This window comes from Etheostoma spectabile, chromosome 12 (assembly GCF_008692095.1).
Source record: "Etheostoma spectabile isolate EspeVRDwgs_2016 chromosome 12, UIUC_Espe_1.0, whole genome shotgun sequence".
NCBI lineage: Eukaryota > Metazoa > Chordata > Actinopteri > Perciformes > Percidae > Etheostoma > Etheostoma spectabile.
The window spans coordinates 16,958,361-16,981,752 of record NC_045744.1 but is presented as its reverse complement, the minus strand read 5'-3'; the positions used below and the strand labels follow the sequence as shown (position 1 = coordinate 16,981,752).

At 41.1% G+C, this 23,392-nt stretch overlaps 1 protein-coding gene across 9 annotated transcripts in view; it reads right to left on the bottom strand.

Annotated features, from left to right (window-relative positions):
• Nucleotides 1-23,392, bottom strand: part of tnk2b (tyrosine kinase, non-receptor, 2b) — a 62,695-nt gene that overhangs the window by 12,627 nt on the left and 26,676 nt on the right. For 3 of the 9 annotated variants that reach the window (XM_032531711.1, XM_032531712.1, XM_032531713.1), the window contains 8 exons: nt 8,435-8,612; nt 7,305-7,375; nt 3,320-3,589; nt 2,861-3,013; nt 2,157-2,320; nt 973-1,092; nt 434-560; nt 137-283 (listed from right to left, as the gene is read on the bottom strand). In XM_032531711.1, coding sequence (XP_032387602.1) covers nt 137-283; nt 434-560; nt 973-1,092; nt 2,157-2,320; nt 2,861-3,013; nt 3,320-3,589; nt 7,305-7,375; nt 8,435-8,597 — 1,215 coding nt within the window. In that variant the 5' untranslated portion in view covers nt 8,598-8,612. The other 6 variants (XM_032531708.1, XM_032531710.1, XM_032531715.1 and 3 more) reach the window with 6 other exon arrangements.

Here is a 23,392-nt window from a genome sequence, read left to right as displayed (position 1 = left end):
ATGAGAACACTAGTCTCTTTGCACCGAAGGTGTCAAGATTACCATCAAGTGTCTTTTGCTTAGTGGCTAAAAAAAAACTGTTATATTTAACACCCTGGATAGACACCTTTACCTAGCAAAATGACAGATCTCTTACCTCAAGCAGGAACTCACGCAGGGCGACAAAGGTGGGTCTGTCGTCTGGTTTCTGAGCCCAACACTGCAGCACAACATGATAGATATCCTGCGGACAGTCTTCAGGCTTAGGGAGGCGTTCGCCTTCTTTATCAATCTTGTGCAAGATCTAGGGTGGTTGAAAGAGGACAATTGAGGAATAAATCAGTGTGGATGTGAATAAATGTGAGTACTTTTCTGCGTCTGCCTGTGCTACTTTAGCTTCAAGATGTTTTTGTATACATACTGAATATGTTTATTTATTTCTGTGTGTGTTTACCTGGCTCCCATTGAGGCCCAGCCAAGGCTCCTGACCATGTGTGAACATTTCCCAGAGAGTGACTCCAAACATCCAAGTGTCTGTAGCATGGGAGAACGTTCTGGTCTTCAGACTCTCTGGGGCGCACCTGCAGCAGGACAGACAACAAACTTGCACAAACTGTACATGTCCACGGGGAATCCTCACTTTTTCGCAGAGAACATGTTTTTCAATGTGGCTACTCTAACTTTAAAAGCCAAAAGCTGCAATGTGTTTGGAAACATCATGTACATGAATGAAAACAGTAGAAAGAAAGATGGATTGCTAGCTAGCTGCTTGGCCAACAAAGAATTTGGCAAAGAGACCCTAAAAAACAGCAAGCATTGTTTTATAGGAATTATTAGAATTGCTGGAATGCAAATGTGACCGATCAGATTTCTCTGTAGAAAATGTGTGCAATAAAATAAGTTTGATTCCCACTTTAACTTTAACTCATATCCATCCCTGGATTGCATTCAAGTACATCTTTGGTTATTGTGTTGCTCTTTCCGTCCACTCACCATGCAAAGGGGACCTTTCGATGCTCTTGCATGACATAGTGCTCATGGTTGTTGGGCAGCGCCCTCATCAGGCCAAAGTCACCGATCTTCACTCTGTGAGCTGAGGCCAGCAGGATGTTCCTGAAGAGAGGGTCAAATATGTAACTGCTTTTCTTTCATGCATTTGTCTCATTCAGTACTGTATGGCCTACACCCTACATCGCAGTGCAAAGGAGTATTTCGGGAAATTGGGCTGCAGCTGTTTCAATCCTATAATCCATTTGATTTTAACTCTGGCTATAAGTTTTGCTTAGGTAGCATACTACTAATGCAATCAACACCCTCATAAGTTCAAAGATGCTCCAAAAATACAGTAGCAACAAATATGAGGATGAGGAAATCTATAAAGATTTATTTTATTTTTTATCCAGGCTTACACGATATGTTTACCATTTGTTGAGAGGGGAAAGAATCATCAACTGAACTTAACCTACAGCATGACATTTAAATCCCATTCTGATTTTGGTGAATGGATACAACCCTATTAGGAGATGAACAAAACAGATTTATTTAATGGTCAATACTGAGCAACTTTCAGAATGAAATACATAAAATATAGTCCCTGTGGCAGACAGTTATAGATCTTAGTACTTAGCATGTGGTGCATCGTGTGAGTAGTGTCCTATTCTGAACGCAGTCCTAAAACACAGACCCATATGGATTACGAATACAAGTAACTGTGTGGTAGATTATAACTTAACCTCAAAATGGTCCTGTACTTAAAACCACAGCTTGAGAAATCCTCTTAGTGTTTGGCATACTGCAACAGCCCTGTGCAGTCATTACTATGTGATCACAGCTTTAACTGTGAAAATGACTCATTTGTACCAACCATTAAGATTTTTCTTAAGCACATAGTGTCAACAGTTAGGTAATAGTGACTAAATTGGAAAAGACCACCCATTACAGTCAGCCAGCCAGTGACTCATTTTTACTTGTGGGCCAAGTCTCACTGTAATGGCCTGTAAATTTAGGGGTGGAGGAGAAGCAATATAAATAATTCAACATACCAGTAAAAAAAAAAAAAATCCTAAAAGAAAAACAGGTTTTATAGAGAATTTGAAGCATACACCCACTTTTTTTGGACATTTTTATAGCTACTGAAACTTATTAAAACCACAATTAAAAAGTTCTCTGCCACCTACCTGGCTGCCAGGTCCCTGTGGATGAACCGCCTCTGCTCCAGATAGGCCATGCCGCAGGCCACCTGTACAGCATACTGACACAGAGTGTGGATCAACACTGGGCCCTGTAGACGAACACATCGCAAACGCTCCAGCAGAGAACCTAAGGGAGCCAGCTCGGTCACCTTCAGAACACAGAGAGAGAAGGACAAAGAGAGTGGGTGAAAAGAGGAACATGGGAACAAAATAAAAAGAGGAATAGATGATGTTGTTGAGAAAGAGATGAGAGGAGGGGGTGAGAATAGGAGGATGAAATACATAGAAGAATGTAATGTGACAAAAACAGAAGAAACTGTAAACAACGTGACATGTCAGCCCTTATTTAAGTCCTCTATCCACTTGGTCCTCTCCCTTCCTGTCTCCCTTTATTTCCTTCATCACCCGCTCTGGTCAGGACAAAGGCCTTGAGATGCTTGACCTGATTTAGACAGACTGTGAGGTCATGAGCAGGCTGAGAGAGTGCCTGAGAGGATTGTGATAAGTGTGTGTGTGTGTGTGTGTGTGTGTGTGTGTGTGTGTGTGTGTGTGTGTGTGTGTGTGTGTGTGTGTGTGTGTGTGTGTGTACGCTAAGTGAGAGTAGAGGCTGACTCTGACTGATGCCTGTTTGTGTTTATCTGTCTGTGGATGTTCCTCCCTGTGTGTGTGCGTTTCTGTGTGTCCACTACCATCTTCATTGGGTGTGTGAGCACCACACCGTAGAGGCGAATGAGGTTCTGGTGGTCTAGGGAGTGCATGGCGTTGACCTCACAGATGAAGTCCTCTAGAGCATCGGGCTGGCTGAGCACATCTGTCTTCAGACACTTCACAGCCACGTTCAGCTGGAAACAAGGACAAAGATTTTGTTTAAAATGTATTCTTACTATTTAGCCTTTTCCCCACTTGCACTGCTCTTATTATGGCAGAAGTATTTCTGTTCAAATTCACACAAACACATAAAGACTCCATGCACCTGCTTTGATTTATTCTTAAATCAGCACAAAATGCTAACAAACTGCACTTTTTATAAGAAAGAACTATAGTAGTGCGACCATGCCCCAGCTCTTTGACAAACATATTTAATATACAGGAGGTTTTTTAATACTCATTTAGCGAACTAAATATATTGAAAGTGTGGGTGTCCTCACCACCTTCCCTGCGGGCGTGAGCCACTCTCCTCTTTTCACTACACCAAAGGAGCCGTCCCCCAGCTTCTCAAACAGCGTCAGATCCTTCTCTGGGATAAGGCAGGTCAGAGCCTGCTGCTGCCCGTCAAGAGGAGCGACACCATCGGGCTGTGTGGCCAGGACTCCATCCCCCAGACCCAGTGGAGGTGTGGGAGACAGCTTACGAAAGGAAGAGGCCGGCTGGCCCTGCTGGGGGAAGTCTCCGCCGTCTGGACGCTTACCACTAAACACCTGCAGTAAAACAAAAAGAACAAAGGAAGCTGGTTTTTACAAGACCCTGCTTCATTGTACACAAGTGTAATTAAAATAAAATTGAACTGCTTATAAAAAATAGTTAGAACCCTATTATGTAGTGGCTACCACTACCCAAAGGGTTCAACAGTCTCTCATAAAGGACCATATTTGCTTTTTGTCTTCCACCGTTATTAGTCATTGAGCTACTTGCCTGGTCCCTTTGCACTCAGGAGACACTGGGGTGGAGAGTGTGGGTGGAGATGGAGGGAAGACACCAGACACTCTTCAATTATGAACTCTATCTCCCACTCTTTTCCATCTCTGCCTCGAGGAAAACTCTTTCCACTTTCTCCCTTATCTGCTCTCCCCTTACTCTCCACACCCACACATCGGATTGACCCACTAACCTCAACACACATACACACACTCAAAACCGTAGTATAACTAGAACATGCATTTCCTGCAGAAAATGTTTGTGAATGTTATAAAAGCTAAACTGCAAAAGCTGAACTTGATTGCTGACATACTTGTGTAAGAAGAAGGTGAAGTGACTGAAGTACTGACAATGTATTGAACAAAAGAGAAATAGTTTAAATAAGTAATTAAATAGTTTGTTGAAAAAGACTCAAGATTTTGAAAAATGTCATATATTTAAAAAAAAATAGCATGATTTAGTATGTTGGGAAAGTCATAAAAAAGTCTATATGTAGTATAAATGCCAAAAAAAATCCTAAAAACAAATGTTGCAGTATTTTTGTGCCATAAAAAGTAATAGTGTAGTATGTCAAAAGTAATAGTAAAAAGGTTTTTAAAAAAGTATAGAAAAACATTAAAACGCAAAAAGGCCTAATCCAGACTGGGAATCAAACCAAGCGGTAGTGTTTAGAGTACCTATGTTGATGTCCATTGGAGCAATAATTACCCTTGAATAAAGCATGTTGAAAACAGTCATTTTATAGTATGTTGAAAAGGGTCATAAAAAAGTCAAAGTATACTACTTCAAAAAGAAAAGTCATAGTATAGTGCATTGAAAGTAGTCATAGTATAGCATTTTGAAATGTTATAAAAAGTCTTGAATTGTCATAAAAAGTCATAGTATAGTATGTCTATGTACTATAAATAAAAAGAATGAAAAAGTCATTGTATAGTATATTGAAAAAAGTCATGACAATGCCATAGTACAGTATGTTGAAAAGTCATAAAAAACTCATAGCGAACAAAATTGAAAAAATCTGTATGTTGAACAAAAGTTGTAGTTTGTTGAAGAAAGTCCTAAAAAATGTAATAGTATAGTATGTTGAATTTAAAACAAAAAGTAATAGTATAGTATGCCAAAAAGTAATTTAAACTCATAGTATGTAGAGAAAAAAAAGTCATGAAAAATGTAGTATATTGTGTCAAAAAAAGTCAAAGTACACCGTCTACCTTCAACATATCTTGTTTCATTACACAAAATGGTATAGTATTTTGAAAAAACTTGAAAAGGTCATAGTATAGTATGTTGAAAAGTTATAGTATCGTCCATTATCCCTCTTTAGAGACAATTTGACTTGTGTATAAATAAGCCTGGGATTGAACCACCAACCTAATGTTTATGAGGCTAATACTCTATTTCCAAGCTTCACATATCATATCATCTTACCTACAACATATCTTGTTTCATTACACAAATGGAATGGTATTTCAAAAGTCAAAGCGTAATGTCGAAAAGTCATATAAAGTCATAAGAACTTATATAAAAGTAATAGTATAGTATGTTGAAAAGTCATAAAAAAAGTAAAATAGTGTTTTGAAAAAAGTCATGAAAAGTATCGTATGTTGAACAAAGTCATAAAAAGTCATAGTATAGCTCTCTCTCAGATACCTGTACAATGTGTGTGCTGTGCAGAGCCATTAAGGGAAAGCTTTGTTTAGAGGCCCTAAATAGGACGGTTTACCAAAATCAAAATGCACAGAAACAAGTGCTGCTGTCAGATTCCGGAGGAAACAATATGAAGCTACATGTAAAATAGCATATCAGGTAAAAGAATAATTTCTCTAACAGTAATATCCAACACCAATTATATATATATATATATATATATATATATATATATATATATATCACATAAAGTGGACATGTCATAGATAGAGCAATAATCAACTGAAGGTTTTTATTCCAATGAAGTGAATGGGACCAATGTGAACTCATTATTGGCTGATAAACAAAGGTCAGTACTCAGAAACGGTAGAAAGGTATCGTCACTAAAAAAGAGGTGTCAATGAATCCCCGCTGCCAAACATATTTGACTGGCCAGATATAAACAGTAGCAAGCAGTGTGCGGTTTCACATTCACACTGGACCAGACATGACATAATGCTGCAGACCTTTTAAAAACACCACATCTCTGTGGTCACTATGTGTTAAGTGGGTTTCAAATAGGAGGCTCAGCATTCAAAAGATTCTGAGCGTGACAGCGCAGGCACACACGGGGTCTGAGGAAGCAGATTATTCTAGCTGAGGATGGTGCCAGAAGCGGAAACAGACAGGTGTAATTATAGAAGGCAAGCACCGTATTCTGGGCACCACAACTTCCACTGAGAACAGCACGCGCGCGCACACACACACACACACACACACACACACACACACACACACACACACACACACACACACACACACACACACACACACACACACACACACACACACACAGGCTCAGTAATTCTTCACACACTTCATACTCTGAGCCTTGTGTGTGCGTTTGTAGGTGTATCATATATTGTATGAATCTGTGTATAAGGTAGCTTTTAATTTTTCTATCTTTTATCCTGAGTGAATAAGTATATAAGTTATATGTGGTACTGTCTCTTTAAGGGAAAAACGTTTTGCTTAATGAGACAACGCTCTGAATCTGTGTGTAACCAACTCTTGTGACTTGATGTGTGCGTCTGTGTGTGTTTGTGTGCACGTGCATGTGTGCATGTTTGTGTGTGTGCTCATCCTCAAGTAAAGGGTCAAGTTCTTGTTCTCTTGTGGGATGTCCCTACAGATGTGTATGCATTCCAGATGTGTTTCTTCTTTTAAAAAGAAGTCATAGAACCAATCGAGAAATCGCTAAGACCTCCTCCACAATCCCAATAGATCTTCACACACAAACACTATGCGCTTTTACAGATTAAGGGTTCATTAAAGACAGAAGTGTCTGTCACACACGCACGCACCTTAATATTATTTTCAGGGCTTTGAATACAATTTTGTGTCTATCATGACACAAGCCTTTTCTCAAAGACTTGAGAAGTGACTTGGACAGCTTTGCCATTCACACTCTACTACTGTACCACCACTAATAATGTCCTTTGTTGCTAAAAATGATAAGAATTGTATGTCCTACTTTAACACGGCAGTTAAGTACTGAGTGCCCTTAACAGCAGACTGGCATTAAACTAACATACACCACAATGGTAAAGGCTGCTTTTTAGAAGACATGTGTATATGTATTAAGCATGTTGAATTGCCTTTGAGTATGAAATGTGCTATACAAATAAACTTGCCTTTGTTTACTAATTTACTTGCTCTCTTATCTTAAAAAACTGATTGACACTGATGACAGAAACATTTTTGGCAAGGTGTTGCTAAATGTGATTATTGTGTAATGTTGAATGTATGAAAATAAAGTAGCCCTGTGTGTGTGTGTGTGTGTGTGTGTGTGTGTGTGTGTGTGTGAGAGACCTTGCTCATCCAGGACTTGCGCTTGCACATGGCTTTCCTCCTTTTCACAGCCTCCCACAGTCGTCTCTGCCCTTTATCAAAAGAAAAAAGAGAAATGCAGTGATGGTCAGTAGTAAACACAAAAGGATGAAGATTGAAGTTGCTTCATCTCATTTGGGTCTTCTGGCATTAAGTAGACATTTATATTTCCAAGATTTGAGTTACAGAAGATATACTATATTGAATTTTCAATTAGTCTCTTATAATAATAAGAAAAGCAGAGCAGCACAAAGACAAGATGAAACATCCATCTTTGATATGAAAGTAGTTAAAGAAAAACATAACATGGATGGTAGAGGGGGTGAAAGATGAAGGACACATACATATAGGACAGATTATATGTAAGAATAGATTGGAGATAAAGCAAATACAAGAAAGACAAAAAAGTTGAGAGCTTAGAGTATAGTGAGCTGAGTGGAGTAAAAAGATGTGATGAATATATGAGCAGGAGACATGGGTGTAATTAGTCTTAAGCGGCTCGGTAGCCGAGACCCTGAGGGCCTCGGTAACTGGATTTAGAACATTACTGTTGCCTTCCCCTTTGTCACACACACCACACACAAAAGACCTGGCACTTAAGTCTCCCTTCCCATTGTGCCTAATTACAAGTTGGGACTTTAAAATGATATAACGAGTGTTAGTGATGGTGGATTTGCACCAGCTATGCTGAGGGTGAGTCAAATGACACACTGCCAACACTGCAGACAAAAGGTAATTCTATAGGACTATAGGATAATAGTAGTAATAATAATGTGTGGAAAGAAAAAGAGACGGTGATGGTCTCTTAAGGCCTTGAATCATGGACAATATTACATCAAAATACAATACAAATTAATCAAACCGCTACCACTGCACCTGCTCCCATGCATTGTGTTCAATCCTATGTGATGTTGTCTTAACCAAGACTATCTTCAGGATCCCAGCAGAACTCATCTAGAATTTGGCCTTTGGGTAGACTAAACATAACCTACACACACACACGTGCATGCACACAAACACACACACACGCGCACGCGCGCGCATGCACACACACACACACACACGCACGCACACGCACGCACACACACACACACACACACACAGTTTCTCACCAGGTCGACCCATGCCGATCTTCTCCAAGTCTTCATTCTTGACGTAGTCGAAGTGTGACAGCCGTGTGACATTAAGGTCATCCCGGATCCGCAGCAAGTACTGCTGCAACTGCACCTCCATCAGCAGCTCCAGTAGCCATTCTGTGCCTTCCTCGCACTGCATGCTACCGCCCAGTTTCTGCAAAACACCCACAAAGAATACTGGAAACTGAGTTCAATATTAATTTTTTCATTGCTTGGTCTCAGAGCTGGAGAACAAAGTACTGTCAGATAGAAAAGCACTGAGCAACAATCAAACTATTGTTTTCTGTCGAAAAAATGAGAGGAAACTAAGCTCTGATGTATTGTGTGCTCTTCAGTAATGGTGTAGAGCACACTGAAAAACCTGCTTAAACAGTCCACATACCTAATTAGTCATAAATACACTTAAACACTGAAAATACCCACACTTGGGCACACACACACACACACACACACTTGGGCACACACACACACACACACACTGCAGACTGGGTTGACCGAATTTACATCACATAAACAAGGACATGGCGACCAAATAGCATTGGCTGCTTGTCAGCGGACTAAACAAATACATGTGACTACACAAATTTTACCTTGAAATGATCAAATAAGCATTTATTACTGGTGCAGGTTACCAAATTCAATACATTTTAGGCAACAAACCAAATTGCCCCTAAGTATTGAGTATCAAAAATTGCCTTATGATTCAATACCTGAGTGAATCTCATCAGCATCAGTGAGCCAATAAGCATTTTGCATGCTTCTACAAAGATGTAATTATGTTTTTGAGTGGCTGTCTAACAATACACGTTGTAGAGACATGCTGGAAAAACTCTATGTTATGCACAGAGTAATATAGTAGTATAGTAATATAGCTCATGTAGTAAGAGCTAAAAAAATAAAAAGATTTGTGCCTGTATGTTGCAATTTCTTTTTGTTTTATAAAACTGTAAATGTAGCTGTATAAAAGGTATTGTTTTCGGAACCAGAATCAAAGTCACGGTATTGGTATCGGTACTGACAATTTTTGAACGATACCCAGCCCTATTGATTACACAGATCCTCAAAATAGATTAATAACTACTCTGAAAGCAGAGGGTTGCATTTGGGGCAGTTCTGCTGTAGATACGTAGTGTGTAAACATCACAGTCTTACAACAGTAAGACATACATGAGATGATAGATGATACACATCCGGTGTTTATAACTATCAGTTAAGACAAACGGGAGGATCCTAAACACTTTGACAACAATTTCTATATACTGTCTGCGCATGTGCGCAAGTGCGTGTGTCCAAGACGTGACGTATGCTCGTCGGTCTAGCAGGGAGTTTTCTACATGTACTACATTCCTCCATAAGATGCAGAGTCAGACCATCAATCTTCAACGTCAAAACACCCCATCTTAAAACATCATCCATCATCGTCTACTTAATGTGACAAGCTGAATCTTGCACATCATGTAACGGAAATTAATCTTAAATCCTGATGGGCTTCATAGTGCTATTAGTCAAGAAGATTAAGTTCAATTGAAAGAGTAAAGGCAGTAAAGAACTTGAAAGATAAGCCACTCAAATGCTTATCTACTTCTCCATTACACCAGCTCTCACTGTCTGGTCCACGGTATTATTCACAGTCTCAATGAGGGGAAACACAAAAAAAGTCAAACATTTCTAATCTGCAGAGATTGACAGGGAGACTTTTAGGGTGGATGCTCTGGGGTGTAGGGGCCACTCCACTCTGTAGTAATTATACTCTGTGAATGAGGAACTTCCTGTGCTGGCTGAGCCAAGGTTACAAGGTCTGGGGGAAAGTGTCAGAGGTCGCAGCTTCCTTTCTGTCATTTAAACATCATGAAGGGCTTGGTGAGGGCCTTTTAAGTCTTTAAAAATAGGAAGTCTTCCTATTTCTTAAAGACATAGTGACATATTTCTATCTCACACAAATACACACCTAATGTTGGGCCATACTTTAAAAGAAACATGTGACCATCCCCCAAAACACCGAAAATATGCATCTACCCTGCCTTTTCAATGGAAAGTGAGTGGTCTTGTATTTTCCATGAATTGCTGATGCAAGGTCGGACTGCGGCTGATCTGCTGGGAGGGCTCAATCCCCAATGGTTATGCCAGATGTCCCTATCCTGACACAAATTCACTGCAATGCACATAAAAGTGGGTCAGCTGATATCTCTTTAGCAATGTCCAAACAGCAGGAGGCACTTTAACGGGCCAACAGAGAATAGTCTTTGGTGTTCCCTTAAAGAGCAATCCTCTGTTTTGAGCGAAGCAGGTAAAACAAGTCTGTTATTAACTTAACCCAATATAATTTAATAACCTGTGAGAACTTTATAAAGATGCAGGCTGCACCAAATGCCTGTGGGATTAACTACAGCTGCAGTCATTTGAATCCGTCTCTATGTTTTTTTATTTTGCTGCATCATGCCTGACCCCTACCCTGAGAAAGACGATACAGCGGCCTCTTGGCTGGTTCACGACTGCGCTAAGCTGTGCCAAATACTCACATTTTATGTGGCATGTTTATTTGACCTGCAGTACATTTTCCTGACAACATTTAAACAAACCAACCATTTCTGTTGCATCCACCAAATAAACATTTTTGTATACAGCGCAACCTAGTCCTTCATGGAGCATAAACCATGAACTATTACACCCTTTATCATGCAGCTCAATTCTGGTCTTCCCTGGCAGTCAACATGTAAGTGTTATTTCACTGGACGGTGCCAAAGACGCAAGTCAGCTTCCTCTTGGGCCTTTTTCCATGACAGTGTCATATCTGAGGCATGAGGGTTCTCTGTCAACTTGCTAACCAATTTACACAACCCGTGAAACAGGATATTACATTTTACACTTTTTGGAGACAGGTGCTGTACAGATATGAGTTGTCTTACATTCACTTAAAGAGGTGGTTAAGGTAGGTTGTGTCTAGTAGGGCTGGGTGATATGACGTTATATTACCAAAACTATATAAATGTATATTTTATAAATATTTTAAATATATATAAAATCTTTTACTGTTTAGATTTTTCTATATGGTTTCTATCGCAATGTTGAAAATCCAGCTGCCAAACTGCGTTGCGGCAATATCTAAAGCATTTGGATGACACATTACGTTCTGATTGTTGCACTTTGTAGCAAAGCTGGAGAGAACCATAGAGGTGCTGTTTTGATAACATGGAGTATGGAGAATACTCCGGGGTTGTTTCTGCATATGTATTGGGAATGCCCCATTTTGGTTAGGTTCTGTAAGAAGATCTCTCTCACATTGAGTGACATGCTTAAAGTTAGGATTATAGACTCGCAATGGCGGGTACAGTTTTTTGGTTTTACTTTTGGATTATCTTACATTTTATGTGTTTGTGTTAATGGATGGGGGTCGAAAAAAAGAAAAGAAAGGGCTAATGCTGTGATGTGTAATACTGTTGATCTTGTACCTTTCTCAATAACAACAAAAAAATTATTTAAAAAATGGAGTATGGAAAATACAAAAATAGACTTTATCATGTGGTTATTCCATTAAGTCTTTATTGATTGAATTGCCAGATTACTATGCTGTATTGGGATATACAGTATATCATTATCAAGATATGAAATTACTTATTGGGATATAATAATAAGCCATATCAGCAAGCCCTAGTAGTGTCTTCTGACAAAAATCCTATATTGTGACACTGTCAAGTAACATTTTGGGAGGAGGTAAATTATGAGCTCTTCTTTTACTCTTTGTTTTGATGTCAAACGAAAAGCATCTTAAGGTGCTTATCTTGACTTCTCTTATAATGGGATGAGGAGGAAGATGCACATTGTGGACGTGTGAGGTCAGCAGAAGGAATGCTACATTTAAACTTCATTAAGTGTGACTTGTGACAGGACTCCAGGAGGAATCCAACCAGGGCCAGAAGTCCAGTATTAAGGCTCTAAAAAGTGTCATTTCTCCATGAAATGTGACAAAACAAGGAGCAGGTACAATTGGTTTTCAGTTTCAAATGAAAAGTAAAAAGAAGGAGACAGAAACAGCAAGTATGACCGAGAGAGAGATGTAGGAATTCAGATGCAGAGAAACAGCATGATGCCCCTGGTGAAAAATGCCTCTGGCCTGAACTCAGTCCTCATGGTAGTAAAGAAATGCATGCTCTCACACACACACACAACACACCACACACACACACACACACACACACACACACACACACACACACACACACACACACACACACACACACACACACACACCACACACACACACACACACACACACACACACACACACACACACACAAACCTCCCGGCCAAAGCCATGTCCTGTTCTGTACTAGATCGGTTCTGCTTTAACATCCTGCTGCAATAACAATAACAACAAACTCCCAGAGGATGGCCTCAGTCCAGCTGGAGTGTCCATGCGCACACAGACACAGACACACGCACACTTTCTCTAAACTCACACCAGGCTGCCTCAAACTGAAAAAAAAGTGCTAAAAAAGATAAATATGCTTTTATGTGTTCATAACGCACATGCACACACACACACACGTACACACACGCACACACTCAGACAGACAGGCAGACAGAAGGACAGACAGACAGACAGACAGACAGACAGACAAAGACCACTGACCTCCACCCTATTTATGATGCCGACTATATATTCAAACATCTGGGTAGACCACATTAGCCTGACTGTAGTTTCTAATATCCATGGCATATTTCCAAATAATAAAATCCCTCAGTGGACCAAAGAGAGACACCATCAGACAGACACCAGACTTACTCGATATATATGAAAGTGTGCCAGGAAGGGGAATGACTTTTTCAGCTTGTCAAACCGTCGCATCCTGAATTCCTTTGTCTGGATGAGTGTACAGTAGGTGCAAAAAGTGTTTAAATGGCCAGAGGTGGCTGCTGGTCTCTTAAAACATTACCGGAGCAACAGTCCTCCCAATTTGATGTTCCCAGTCTCTGAGGGAATTCGAAGAACCGCACACACTCCTCGGATCCAAACCCGGGAGAGGGAAGAAAAACTTCCTAGGATCCTGTTTGCAAATCTATAACATTCCATGGCGGGGTAATCGTCCTGTAAGCCCCTTCTTTAGCTACAGCTCTCTCAAGAAGGCAAAGAGGCATCCATGCAGCACTTCAGTGTGCAAAAGAGAACTTAACCAGTCTTCAAATATGTGAAAAAAAAGGCTGTAGAGGGATTAAGAGCTGCTGTTTGTTGCAGAGAAAAGCCTCTCAGCTCTGCCCTGTGCCCAGTCCAGCCATGTGTCCTCCCCAGACAGCAGTGAGCCAGTGATCCAGACTTGCAGGACTTCACAAATAAATCTCTCTCTCTCTCTCTCTCTCTCTCTCTCTCACTCTCTCACTCTCTCACTCTCTCACACACACACACACACACACACACACACCACACACACACACACACACACACACACACACACACACACACACACACACACACACACACACACACACACACACACTCCCTCTCTCTCCCTGTGTCTTTGCGCGTGCAGCTACTGTCTGTTTGCTTTTCAATCCCTCCATAGAGCATGGGGCTAAAAATAGGAGCGACTTCTCTGATTCAATCGCTTGCCAGTGGGGCAGGCAGCAGGGACGTGAGAGCCAAAGTGAGTGACCGTCTCTGGTTTCACATTTTAGGGTGTAACAAGATGCGTGTCTCGTTGGTTTCAGAGAACAGCGATGTGTGCTTTGTGCTGTATGTTAAGTGTTTATATCTCTTTTTTCTGACTTGACCTTCACTCTGTTGTCGTCTCTTCCCTTCTTATTCCACTTTCTCCCCCAGATACCCCTATTCCTACCTCCTACTGCTGTACTTTTCCCTGATCTACACTCTCACCCTATCTTTCTGTCCTCCCCCCTCCTTTCCCTCCTGCGGTCAGTCAGACGGTCCGTGCAGTGCAGAGCAGTGCGTGGTGCAGAGGACAGAGGCTTCATGGTATTCAGCCCGGAGGAGCATTTGATCCAGGGCCAAAGGGTCACATTCAACTGCAGGATAGAGAGCTTGTTTCCTGTGATGCAACCACACACACACACACACACACACACACACACACACACACACACACACACACACACACACACACACACACACACACACACACCCCACACACACACACACACACACACACACACACACACACACACACACACTTCCTCCCCTCTCCACATCTTTTCTCATGCCTGCTTATCATAAAATTCACCAAAGTGGAGAAATTTCACGTTTGGGGTTTTGAGTCTGACTGTCACTAAATCCACTGGCTTTGACTGAACTTGTGACACTCTTTTGGTGCACACTCTGGGGATGAGCTTAACCCTTTTGGAAATCATTACAATATCAACAGAAAATCATTTTTTGACTATTTAAAGTAATTGGTCAAGCAAGAAACCCAAAAAATGACCTAGTTTCAGCCTCTTAGTTTCATTATTATATGTGCTTTTTGCTTTTGTATGATGTGATTGCGAATCAATTATTTGAGAAATGTTTACATGATTAATCAGTTAACAAGATAATTGGTAGATTAAATAATACTGAAAACTGTTTTTATTTAGTCACAGCTTTAGACACAACTGCAATCAAGACCTTTAAAGTCATTTTAAATCTAAAGAGCATGTTTAAGGGCAGCAGCGGTTCCATCATGGCACAGGGACAGTAGACGGAATTCATTTATTTACTGGATAAACAATCACAAATCTACATCACTAAATCCTTTTACAGTCGTACAAACAGAGAAGTCTGTTGCCTGACTGGTGATTATAAATCCCAAAGTCAGATGTCTGTCTGTGGGTGACTAATTCTAAGTTACAGGTCAAAATATAAACCAATTATCTTAACAAGACCTGCCCGGTCCACCTAACTTCAGTCAGCTCCCCCACTCCTTCTCTGTCTTACTGACGTCTGTTCTGTCTTTTACCACAGCATAAAAGTCCTAACCTCACCCTTCTCTTCCCTAGCCTTTACTCCTTCATTAATCCACTCTCTTTCACTCTGCTACCCTCTCTCAGCCCCACCTCCATCCCTTGGATCTTGTCAACCCGTTGCATTTTCTTCTTTATTTGGTGCTGCCTTTTATTTCCTGCCTCTAATCCTCCAAAAATGTTATCTCTCTCTCCCTCTTCTGAATATAAACAAACCCTTACCAACTGCTTTTCAGACCCCCAGTAGCAGCAAGCCCCCTCTCATTCTGAGAGGTTTTTGTGCACTCTGGTTTTTTTCTCTTTACTCTTTGCTTGTTTGTCCCCCTATCAGCATTTGACTTGGCCTCTTGCTTTTGACTTTCTCTCTCTCTCTCTCTCTCTCTCTCGCCACTCTCCTCTGCTTTTGATTAGGAAGGGTTGTGTTTACTAGAGGAAGGAAGGGAAGTGAGCAGATGGAGGGGAAGGAAAGAAAACAACAACAAAATAGGGATGTTGTCATAAAATGTCTGTCTTTAATTAAAGACTGGACAGCAGACAAATCTGAAAGGCATGTGGTGATGCCATGTGCTACAATTGTGTTCATGAATATGCTGGTTTGTGTCTCTTCATACTTGCAAACATTTTATCCATTTGTCTAAATGACTTACTTTAATCAAAATATCATTATAAACATGATAGGGAAATAGATTATTTTATCCTTTTTTCCGTCTCTTACAGTTGTCTAAACTAATTTAAGGAATTAAGGAACTATGGAAATGGAACATATTACCAAATAAATCCCCTAATATCACAAAAAACTAGATCAAATGGGTTCAAGGAAGCACTCATGGACAAGGTTTCTTTAGTTCATCACCCTGCTCCTACTTGAGTAGGTATGTCTATGTATATATATATGGTCTGTGTATATAAGGGCGTTGTGTATTTATACGGTCTGTCTATATAAGGGTGTTTGTAGTGTAAACATATTTGTATTATTACTATTATTATTATTATAACTAATTCTATTTTTTCTATTTCTTATATGTGTGTTATTCTGGGATTAATAATGTATCTTATCTTATTTGACATAGCTGCCATGTCCTGCTTGGTCATAATGTATACTAAAGGGGCGTTTTTTTTATCCGTCTATGTGATTGCCTACTTATCACGGTACAGTGGCGGACCCAAATGCACGACTCAGATAGGTGATAAAAGGTAAGTACTTTTATTTTCCAAAGAACAATGTAGGCAACAGTACAGCGGGAACAGGCCGTAATCGTCGTCAAAAGGCAAGCAGAAGTCCAATAACACGCAGGTAGGCAAAAGTACAAAAGGAGCAGGCAAGAAACATAAAACAGGAAACAGGCTAAAGTCCAAAAACACAGGGGAAGCAAACTCGAAAGAAAACGCTGGAGAGAGTGACATACGGACAACTACAGTCTGGCAGAGGTGAGGTGGGAACGGTGAGTGTTTAAGTGCTGGGATGAGGGGAAGCTGAAAACAAACAGGTGAATTAAATAAGGGGCGGAGATGATAATCATAAAGGCGGGAAAGCAGACAAAGGCAGGAAGACAAGTGACCAAGGATGTAACCAAACAGTGGATTTCAAAACAAAACAGGAAGTAGATAAACAAACAGAAAACATGAAACACACTACAACAGAAACTTGACAACATAGAGCACCTACAGTTAGAAGCAGATTGTCAAAGACCAGCGCTTTCGTCTTTGTTTGTATTCCTCATTACTCATTTGATTTCATTGTATTGTATTTACAATGTTCTTGCACACCAGAAAGTTGGATTGACAGGTTTGTCAGATCATTGTTGGTTCTTTGTGTGTACAACAATCAAATCAAGCTTAAACGTTTTCCGCCTTACATGCAGTATTTTGCAATGTTGGGAAGCCTCCTAAATGTCAACAGCCTCTAAAGTACCTTTTTATTTTTCATGTGCTTCACAAGGGTTTTATGAGGAATACCTGAGGGGGCAAGCTGGCTCCACAGTCTCAGTCACAGTCATTATTTTTACTTTAGGTGTTGATTCCTCCTGGATTCGTTCAGCCATCATTTAAAAAAACTCCTGAAACACCACCTGTTTACCACAGCCTACAACCTCCTTTAGCTTAGCCACAGTAATTCTGTAAAGTGTCCTTGGGTTTTATGAAAGGCGCTCCATAAATAAAATATATTATTATTATAATTATTATCAGATGTCTCACTCTCACAGTCACACAGACGCAGAGATGATGTCATGAATCTGGCTCTAAATCATAAAGCACACAGGAGGACATGAAAAGCAAAGACCCTTCACACACACACAGACACACACACACACACACACACAAAACTATATATATATATATATAATATACTTAACATACAGAACACAGCACATCTTGGATTACAACAGACAGAGCCACATTCTTGTACACCCACACTTATTGTGCCGTTATGAAAAGCATATTTAACTTTTTTTTCATTTTGAGGCAGCCTGGTGTGAATTTAGAGAACGTGTGTGTGTGTGTGTGTGTGTGTGTGTGTGTGGGTGTGTGTGTGTGTGTGTGTGTGTGTGTGTGTGTGTGTGTGTGTGTGGGTGTGTGTGTGCATGTGAAAACAAACAAAAACTCACCCACAACTGCAACAACAAAACACCACTCCGACAACAAGAACTACAACAACAATACAATTTTAACAAAATAGTATCGACAATAAGATCCCGACATTAAGACACCACTTCAACAGGAGTTCAAAACATTGAGATTAGCTTGGTATCCAGGTTACACTGATGTAGATTTAAATCAGTGGAAGGAATGTGTCACAGGGCCATCAGCCGCCCCCTCACAAAGTAGATTAGACCAATACGATTAATGGTCAGTAAGTCAACCTGCAGCTCCACTGTTATACCACTAGGTGGCACCAACCTATGATGGAGTATTCAGTGGGATGGATGATTTTAATTAACATACTATACAGTTAATCCCCCGCCCTTTTTCTGTTCATTGTCTGGCCATATGGGTAAAGTTCACAGTTTTGTGTTGCACAATTAACACAAGATCCTAGTTTCAAAAACCATATCCCGAAAATCATCAAAACCGGGATGATACTCAAAAATGGCAAACTAAAGTGCATGTAAATGTACATGTTGTTGATGCCTCTAACTTACAATGTTAGAAAAGTCATGCAGCCGTGGCAGGGATAGCTCAGTTGGTAGAGCAGGCACACATACATAGAGGTTTTCTCAGAGGCAGTGGTTGTGGGTTCGATTCTCCCCTTTCGTGTCTTCATCTGTCCTGTGGAATAAAATCCCTCAAAAAAATAATCCAAAAAATATAAAGAGCTGCATGACTTTGCCCTGTTAATTGTTAAATATGGTCAATAAGTTGTTTATTTCTCATGGACATTGATATTTGAGTAAATAAAACTCTTCACTTGAGCCTGACTTGTTTGGTCCCTCACTCACAATGAAGCAGCCACTGTGGGCCTCTCCAGCTGCTCCTATCTGGCCTCCTTTTCCCTCTCTCTTTCTTTCCATCTCTTTCTTGTGTCTACCCACAAACACACAGTAGTATGACGCGATGGCCGTTCGAGTGCAATATGAAGTGATGCCAAGCCCAAGTTAAACGTCTGACCACGTAGATTATATTATCATGAATTGACATCAAATTAGTGGCTTGCTGGCTAATGAGATTATGAAGAACAAAGCGCTGTGTGAGGTCTGCATTATGTCCGAGTAATGAAACACACACACACACACACACACACACACATTAAGCTTGATTCTGTAATATGATGCTCACTGTACACAGACACAGGCATGCAGAGGCTTGCACTCATGGCTGGATTCGCGTTGACGTACAGTGTTGGGAATTAAGATAGCTTAGTGGATACGGGTGGACGTGCTGCCAGTGCATTTATAAAGTAAGTTGCAACCTTTTGGTGGCAAAACATCAATCTGCGGTTTGGTGGTGGGTTAAGAGTAGTAGAATAAACATCATTAATCCCTCTTCCAACTGTGCAAGCAAAATATCTTCACACACACACACACAACTCCCAGAGGATGGCTTCAGTCCAGCTGGAGTGTCCATGCAGACACAGACATAGACACACAAACATAGACACACAGACACACACACACACACACACACACACACACACACACACACAATGCCTCTGACGGAGGCCTGCATGCACAGACAAACAGAGATGAGTCATACCTGATCTCACAGATTGTGTGATTGTAACCTACTGTCAAAGTCTTGCTCTTTACATTCTCTGTAAATCCCTCCACTGTCCACAACACCTCATCATTCATGGTATGAACAGGGAATGAAAACCATTTTGGATACAAACAGACTGCTCCTAGGCGAACACATAACATATATGTCCCCTTTTGTAGCTTGGCCAAATAGGCATAATGCCAGACGACCAAAACAACCCCCACTAATACATCCTGATGTCGCCTCCAACCTGAAAACACACCCATCCGAGCAATCTCTTCTTTGATCCCCTAAAGATGGTTAAGAGGAGAAAAGAGGGTCTTAGTGAATTATGTTGGTCAATGATGATTGACCTCCTACTGACAGTCAACAGCGTGTGAACCCAATATTTAGTCAAATATGTGCTACAATGAGAAAATATTTCTTATTTCCATTTACAAAATACAGCAGATGCTCAACAATGTAGAATGTAGGTTGAAGCTCACTAATTCCCTCATGCTCCATAGTATATCAGAAGCAGATCTGTATTAAGCATAAAAGGATTGCTCTGATAGAACAATGAGTACATGTATTTGAAGGGAGTCACAGGACTCTAACCTCTCTCCTTTTCCTTCTCTCTCTCTTAGTAGTTCATCTGTTCTTACATATCTTTGTCACTGAGTTTCTGATGGAGACAACTGCATGCAGTGTGTTAGGGTTGTGTGCTTTCGAACTAGAAATGTATTTAGCACAAAGCTGCAGCTTAAAAAAAAAAAAAAAAAAAAAAAAAGAGTGATCTGATTTAGCCCACAGAAACCAGGACAGCTGCTGTGTCCACCGGCTTAACTCTGCAGAACTAGCACACAGACCCTAAACGCCGCACTCAGTCGACAATCATACTATTTATACTGTTGCACAGATCTACACATTCATGCACCCGTCCATTTGTAATACCCACTTATTCTGTGCAGGGTCGCGGAGGGCTGGACTCAATCCCAGGACAGACAGAGAGCAGGGCTGAGCGTGGTTTGAAATCTTTTGATACTTACACGATATTCATCAGCAATAAGCTAATAACAGCCTGGCCACTATACCACTGTAGTGATGCGTACTTTTCAAATCAAGCCATGACCCTTATTGTATGTTATCCCCTCTCTCTCTTTGCCATATTTCACATCTGCCTCCAGACAGTATGCTACCAATAACGATTTAAAAAAAGGCAAGAACACTGACAGCATAGTGGCAAAGGCATTGCTAAACCCCATCCGAGCCAAAAGAACAGCGAGGCCTGTCCGTACGGTACGTCACAGGGTTTGTGAAAGGACGTGGGGGTGTGCGGAAGAGGTGGGAGGCTATAAAATGTCATAGTTTGCCTGTCACCAAGCACATTCTGCAGCACCTCATCAATGACCTCATGATTCTGCATTCAATAAAGCGTGTGTGCCCGGACAGATTTATACTTAGACATTACTGTAAGTCTTTTTCACCACACTTTCTTGTAATGGTAGGAAACACACAGGTCTGTAGTATTACAATTCAGTGTATCAGTAAGTCATGACAGTGTGACAGGTAGCCAGCATGCAAAATACCAGGACCCTGAACCTGAAATAGCTAAATTGAATTTAGCCAACATTCATTTTATTATTTATTTTACTGCTGTGACATGTCATAATGACTCATCTTGACATATTTTTGACACAATACATTACTGAAAATAATACTGTATCTCCCTGCCTGCCTCTTGATGACCCATGAAAATCCAATGTTGACCAACATTTTTGTTTGGATAGTGACACAAACACAAATGTTACACATCCAAAATCCCATCGCCACACACGGAAAAGGTGCAACACTGTTTCTAACGTTGCTGCCACTAAAAAAATACACATTAGTGTCATGGCAACTATAATCTACTGATTAACCAATTGCTTGTATTGCAGTCCAAAATGTATTTTCTGTTCAATAAAAGATACGCCTTCCCTTGGGAAAACATCACAACAAAGCCTTACATCATCTCAAACCCTTTCATTTTCCATAATACCTGCTGAATTATTTATCTATCATTCATGTTTGTCTACAGCTGTGTGGCAGAGTATAATCAAGGAAGTGTAGAGGTCTACCTCTTCGTCATCGCTGGGCAGGCGTTGGTAGTCAGACTCTGACGTCTCCTGCAGCCTCTGGTATTCTGCCGTCTCCCCCATGGTGGGGCTCCAACTCCGGCCAGTACCTGCCTGGGGCTACGTGTCCTTAAAGTCCTCAAATAGCCACAGCTCCAGTCAGTGAGCAACCCACGCACGGTCAGTCAGGTCAGTTGGCCCGCTGTGAGGTCTGTCCTGTCATTAGAAGGCAAGTACAGTATTCTGCATGTCATTCACAGTACAGCACTGCATTATTTCAGGAAGCTCTCTAATCATTCGGCTAACTGTGCTGCCACTGTATACTTCCAATACGCCCACCTTCATTGTCTTTCTCATTTAGGTTGAGTCAGCTTTCCTTGAAAATGGTCGGACAATGAGTTCTTCATCTTCACACAGTGATAACAGGGCTGTGTTCACTGACTGACCAGTCTGTAAAAGCACAGGTGCTTATCTTTATGGAAATAGCTCTGGCAAGCTGCAGACAGTAATTCTTGATGGTGAATGAACATAGTCCCTAATTTTGCATTGTTGTGTGGGCAGGCAGGGATTCTTCCTCTTCTGAAGAAAAACAGAAGACATCCAATTCAATAAAAGACAGTACAGTTTGTCCTTTTCACATGCCGGGGGCTTAAATCCTCAGAGAGCCTCCAAGGTGTTCAACCGATCATTCCAAATTATTTACTGATCATTAATTGTCCTCCTAAACAAGCAAATCCCATGTGTAAAAGCTGCTGCAGCCAGGATGGAGCATTGGGATGATGCAGCCGAGGTGTGGCACTGGAGGTGACAAATCCAGCAGACTCTATTTCTGTCGACCCATCTCGCGCCACAGTAATAACCTCTACCCTCAATCTATCTCTCACATCTTTGCTGTCTCTCTCTCTTTCTCTCTATCTGCTCTTGTTTGCCAGGCCTTATTGCTGCAGGCTCTTCATATCCAGCGATGTCCCTCTCTCTCTCCCTGTTTCTATTTTGGCATCAGGCATCACACCGGCCAGCTTACCTCCTCTCACTCATCGCCAGCAGTGAAATATGACAGCAGTGAAGGAGCAAGTTCTTCATTTTTCACCTGTCTTATTTCATCCTTCCTTTGTGTGCTTCCCCATAGATATTGAGCAACTGTCCAATCGGACTGGCAGCTCAGCTCTGACAATCACTGCTAAAGTCTGGGAGGATTTTTAACGATGCTTTGTCCTAAATAGACTTCCTGATTGCTCGGCCGATGCCTAATCCACGGCTGTTGTTGTTGTTGATTTCCCCCTCCTCTCCTCCTTTCAGTCCCTCACCCTCTAACCCACTTTCCACACCCCTCCACTTGATTATTTTTTTTCCCATTTCAGCCCCGGCTCGATGATTTTGTGAGTGGTCGCCTCTTCTATTACCGTGGCAACATCAACCCATCCCACCTCCCCGCTCCCCTGTACTATCACCGATCCAGTCAGGGGTAGTCGGGATAGAAGCAGCCAATGAAGGCGAGGCAGGCAGACAAGGGGAGGGGGGGAGAAGTGACGATGGCAAGAGGAGGGGGAGCCCTCTTGAAGAGTTAATCCTCCCTCTGAGGGAGAAAAACATGGCCATGCTGCTTTGTGTGTATCTCTGTGGATCTGTGTGTGTGTGAAAAGCACCTCTCCAATATGGGTATCCAGGCCATCTGGATTCTTGCTGAGTGGACATC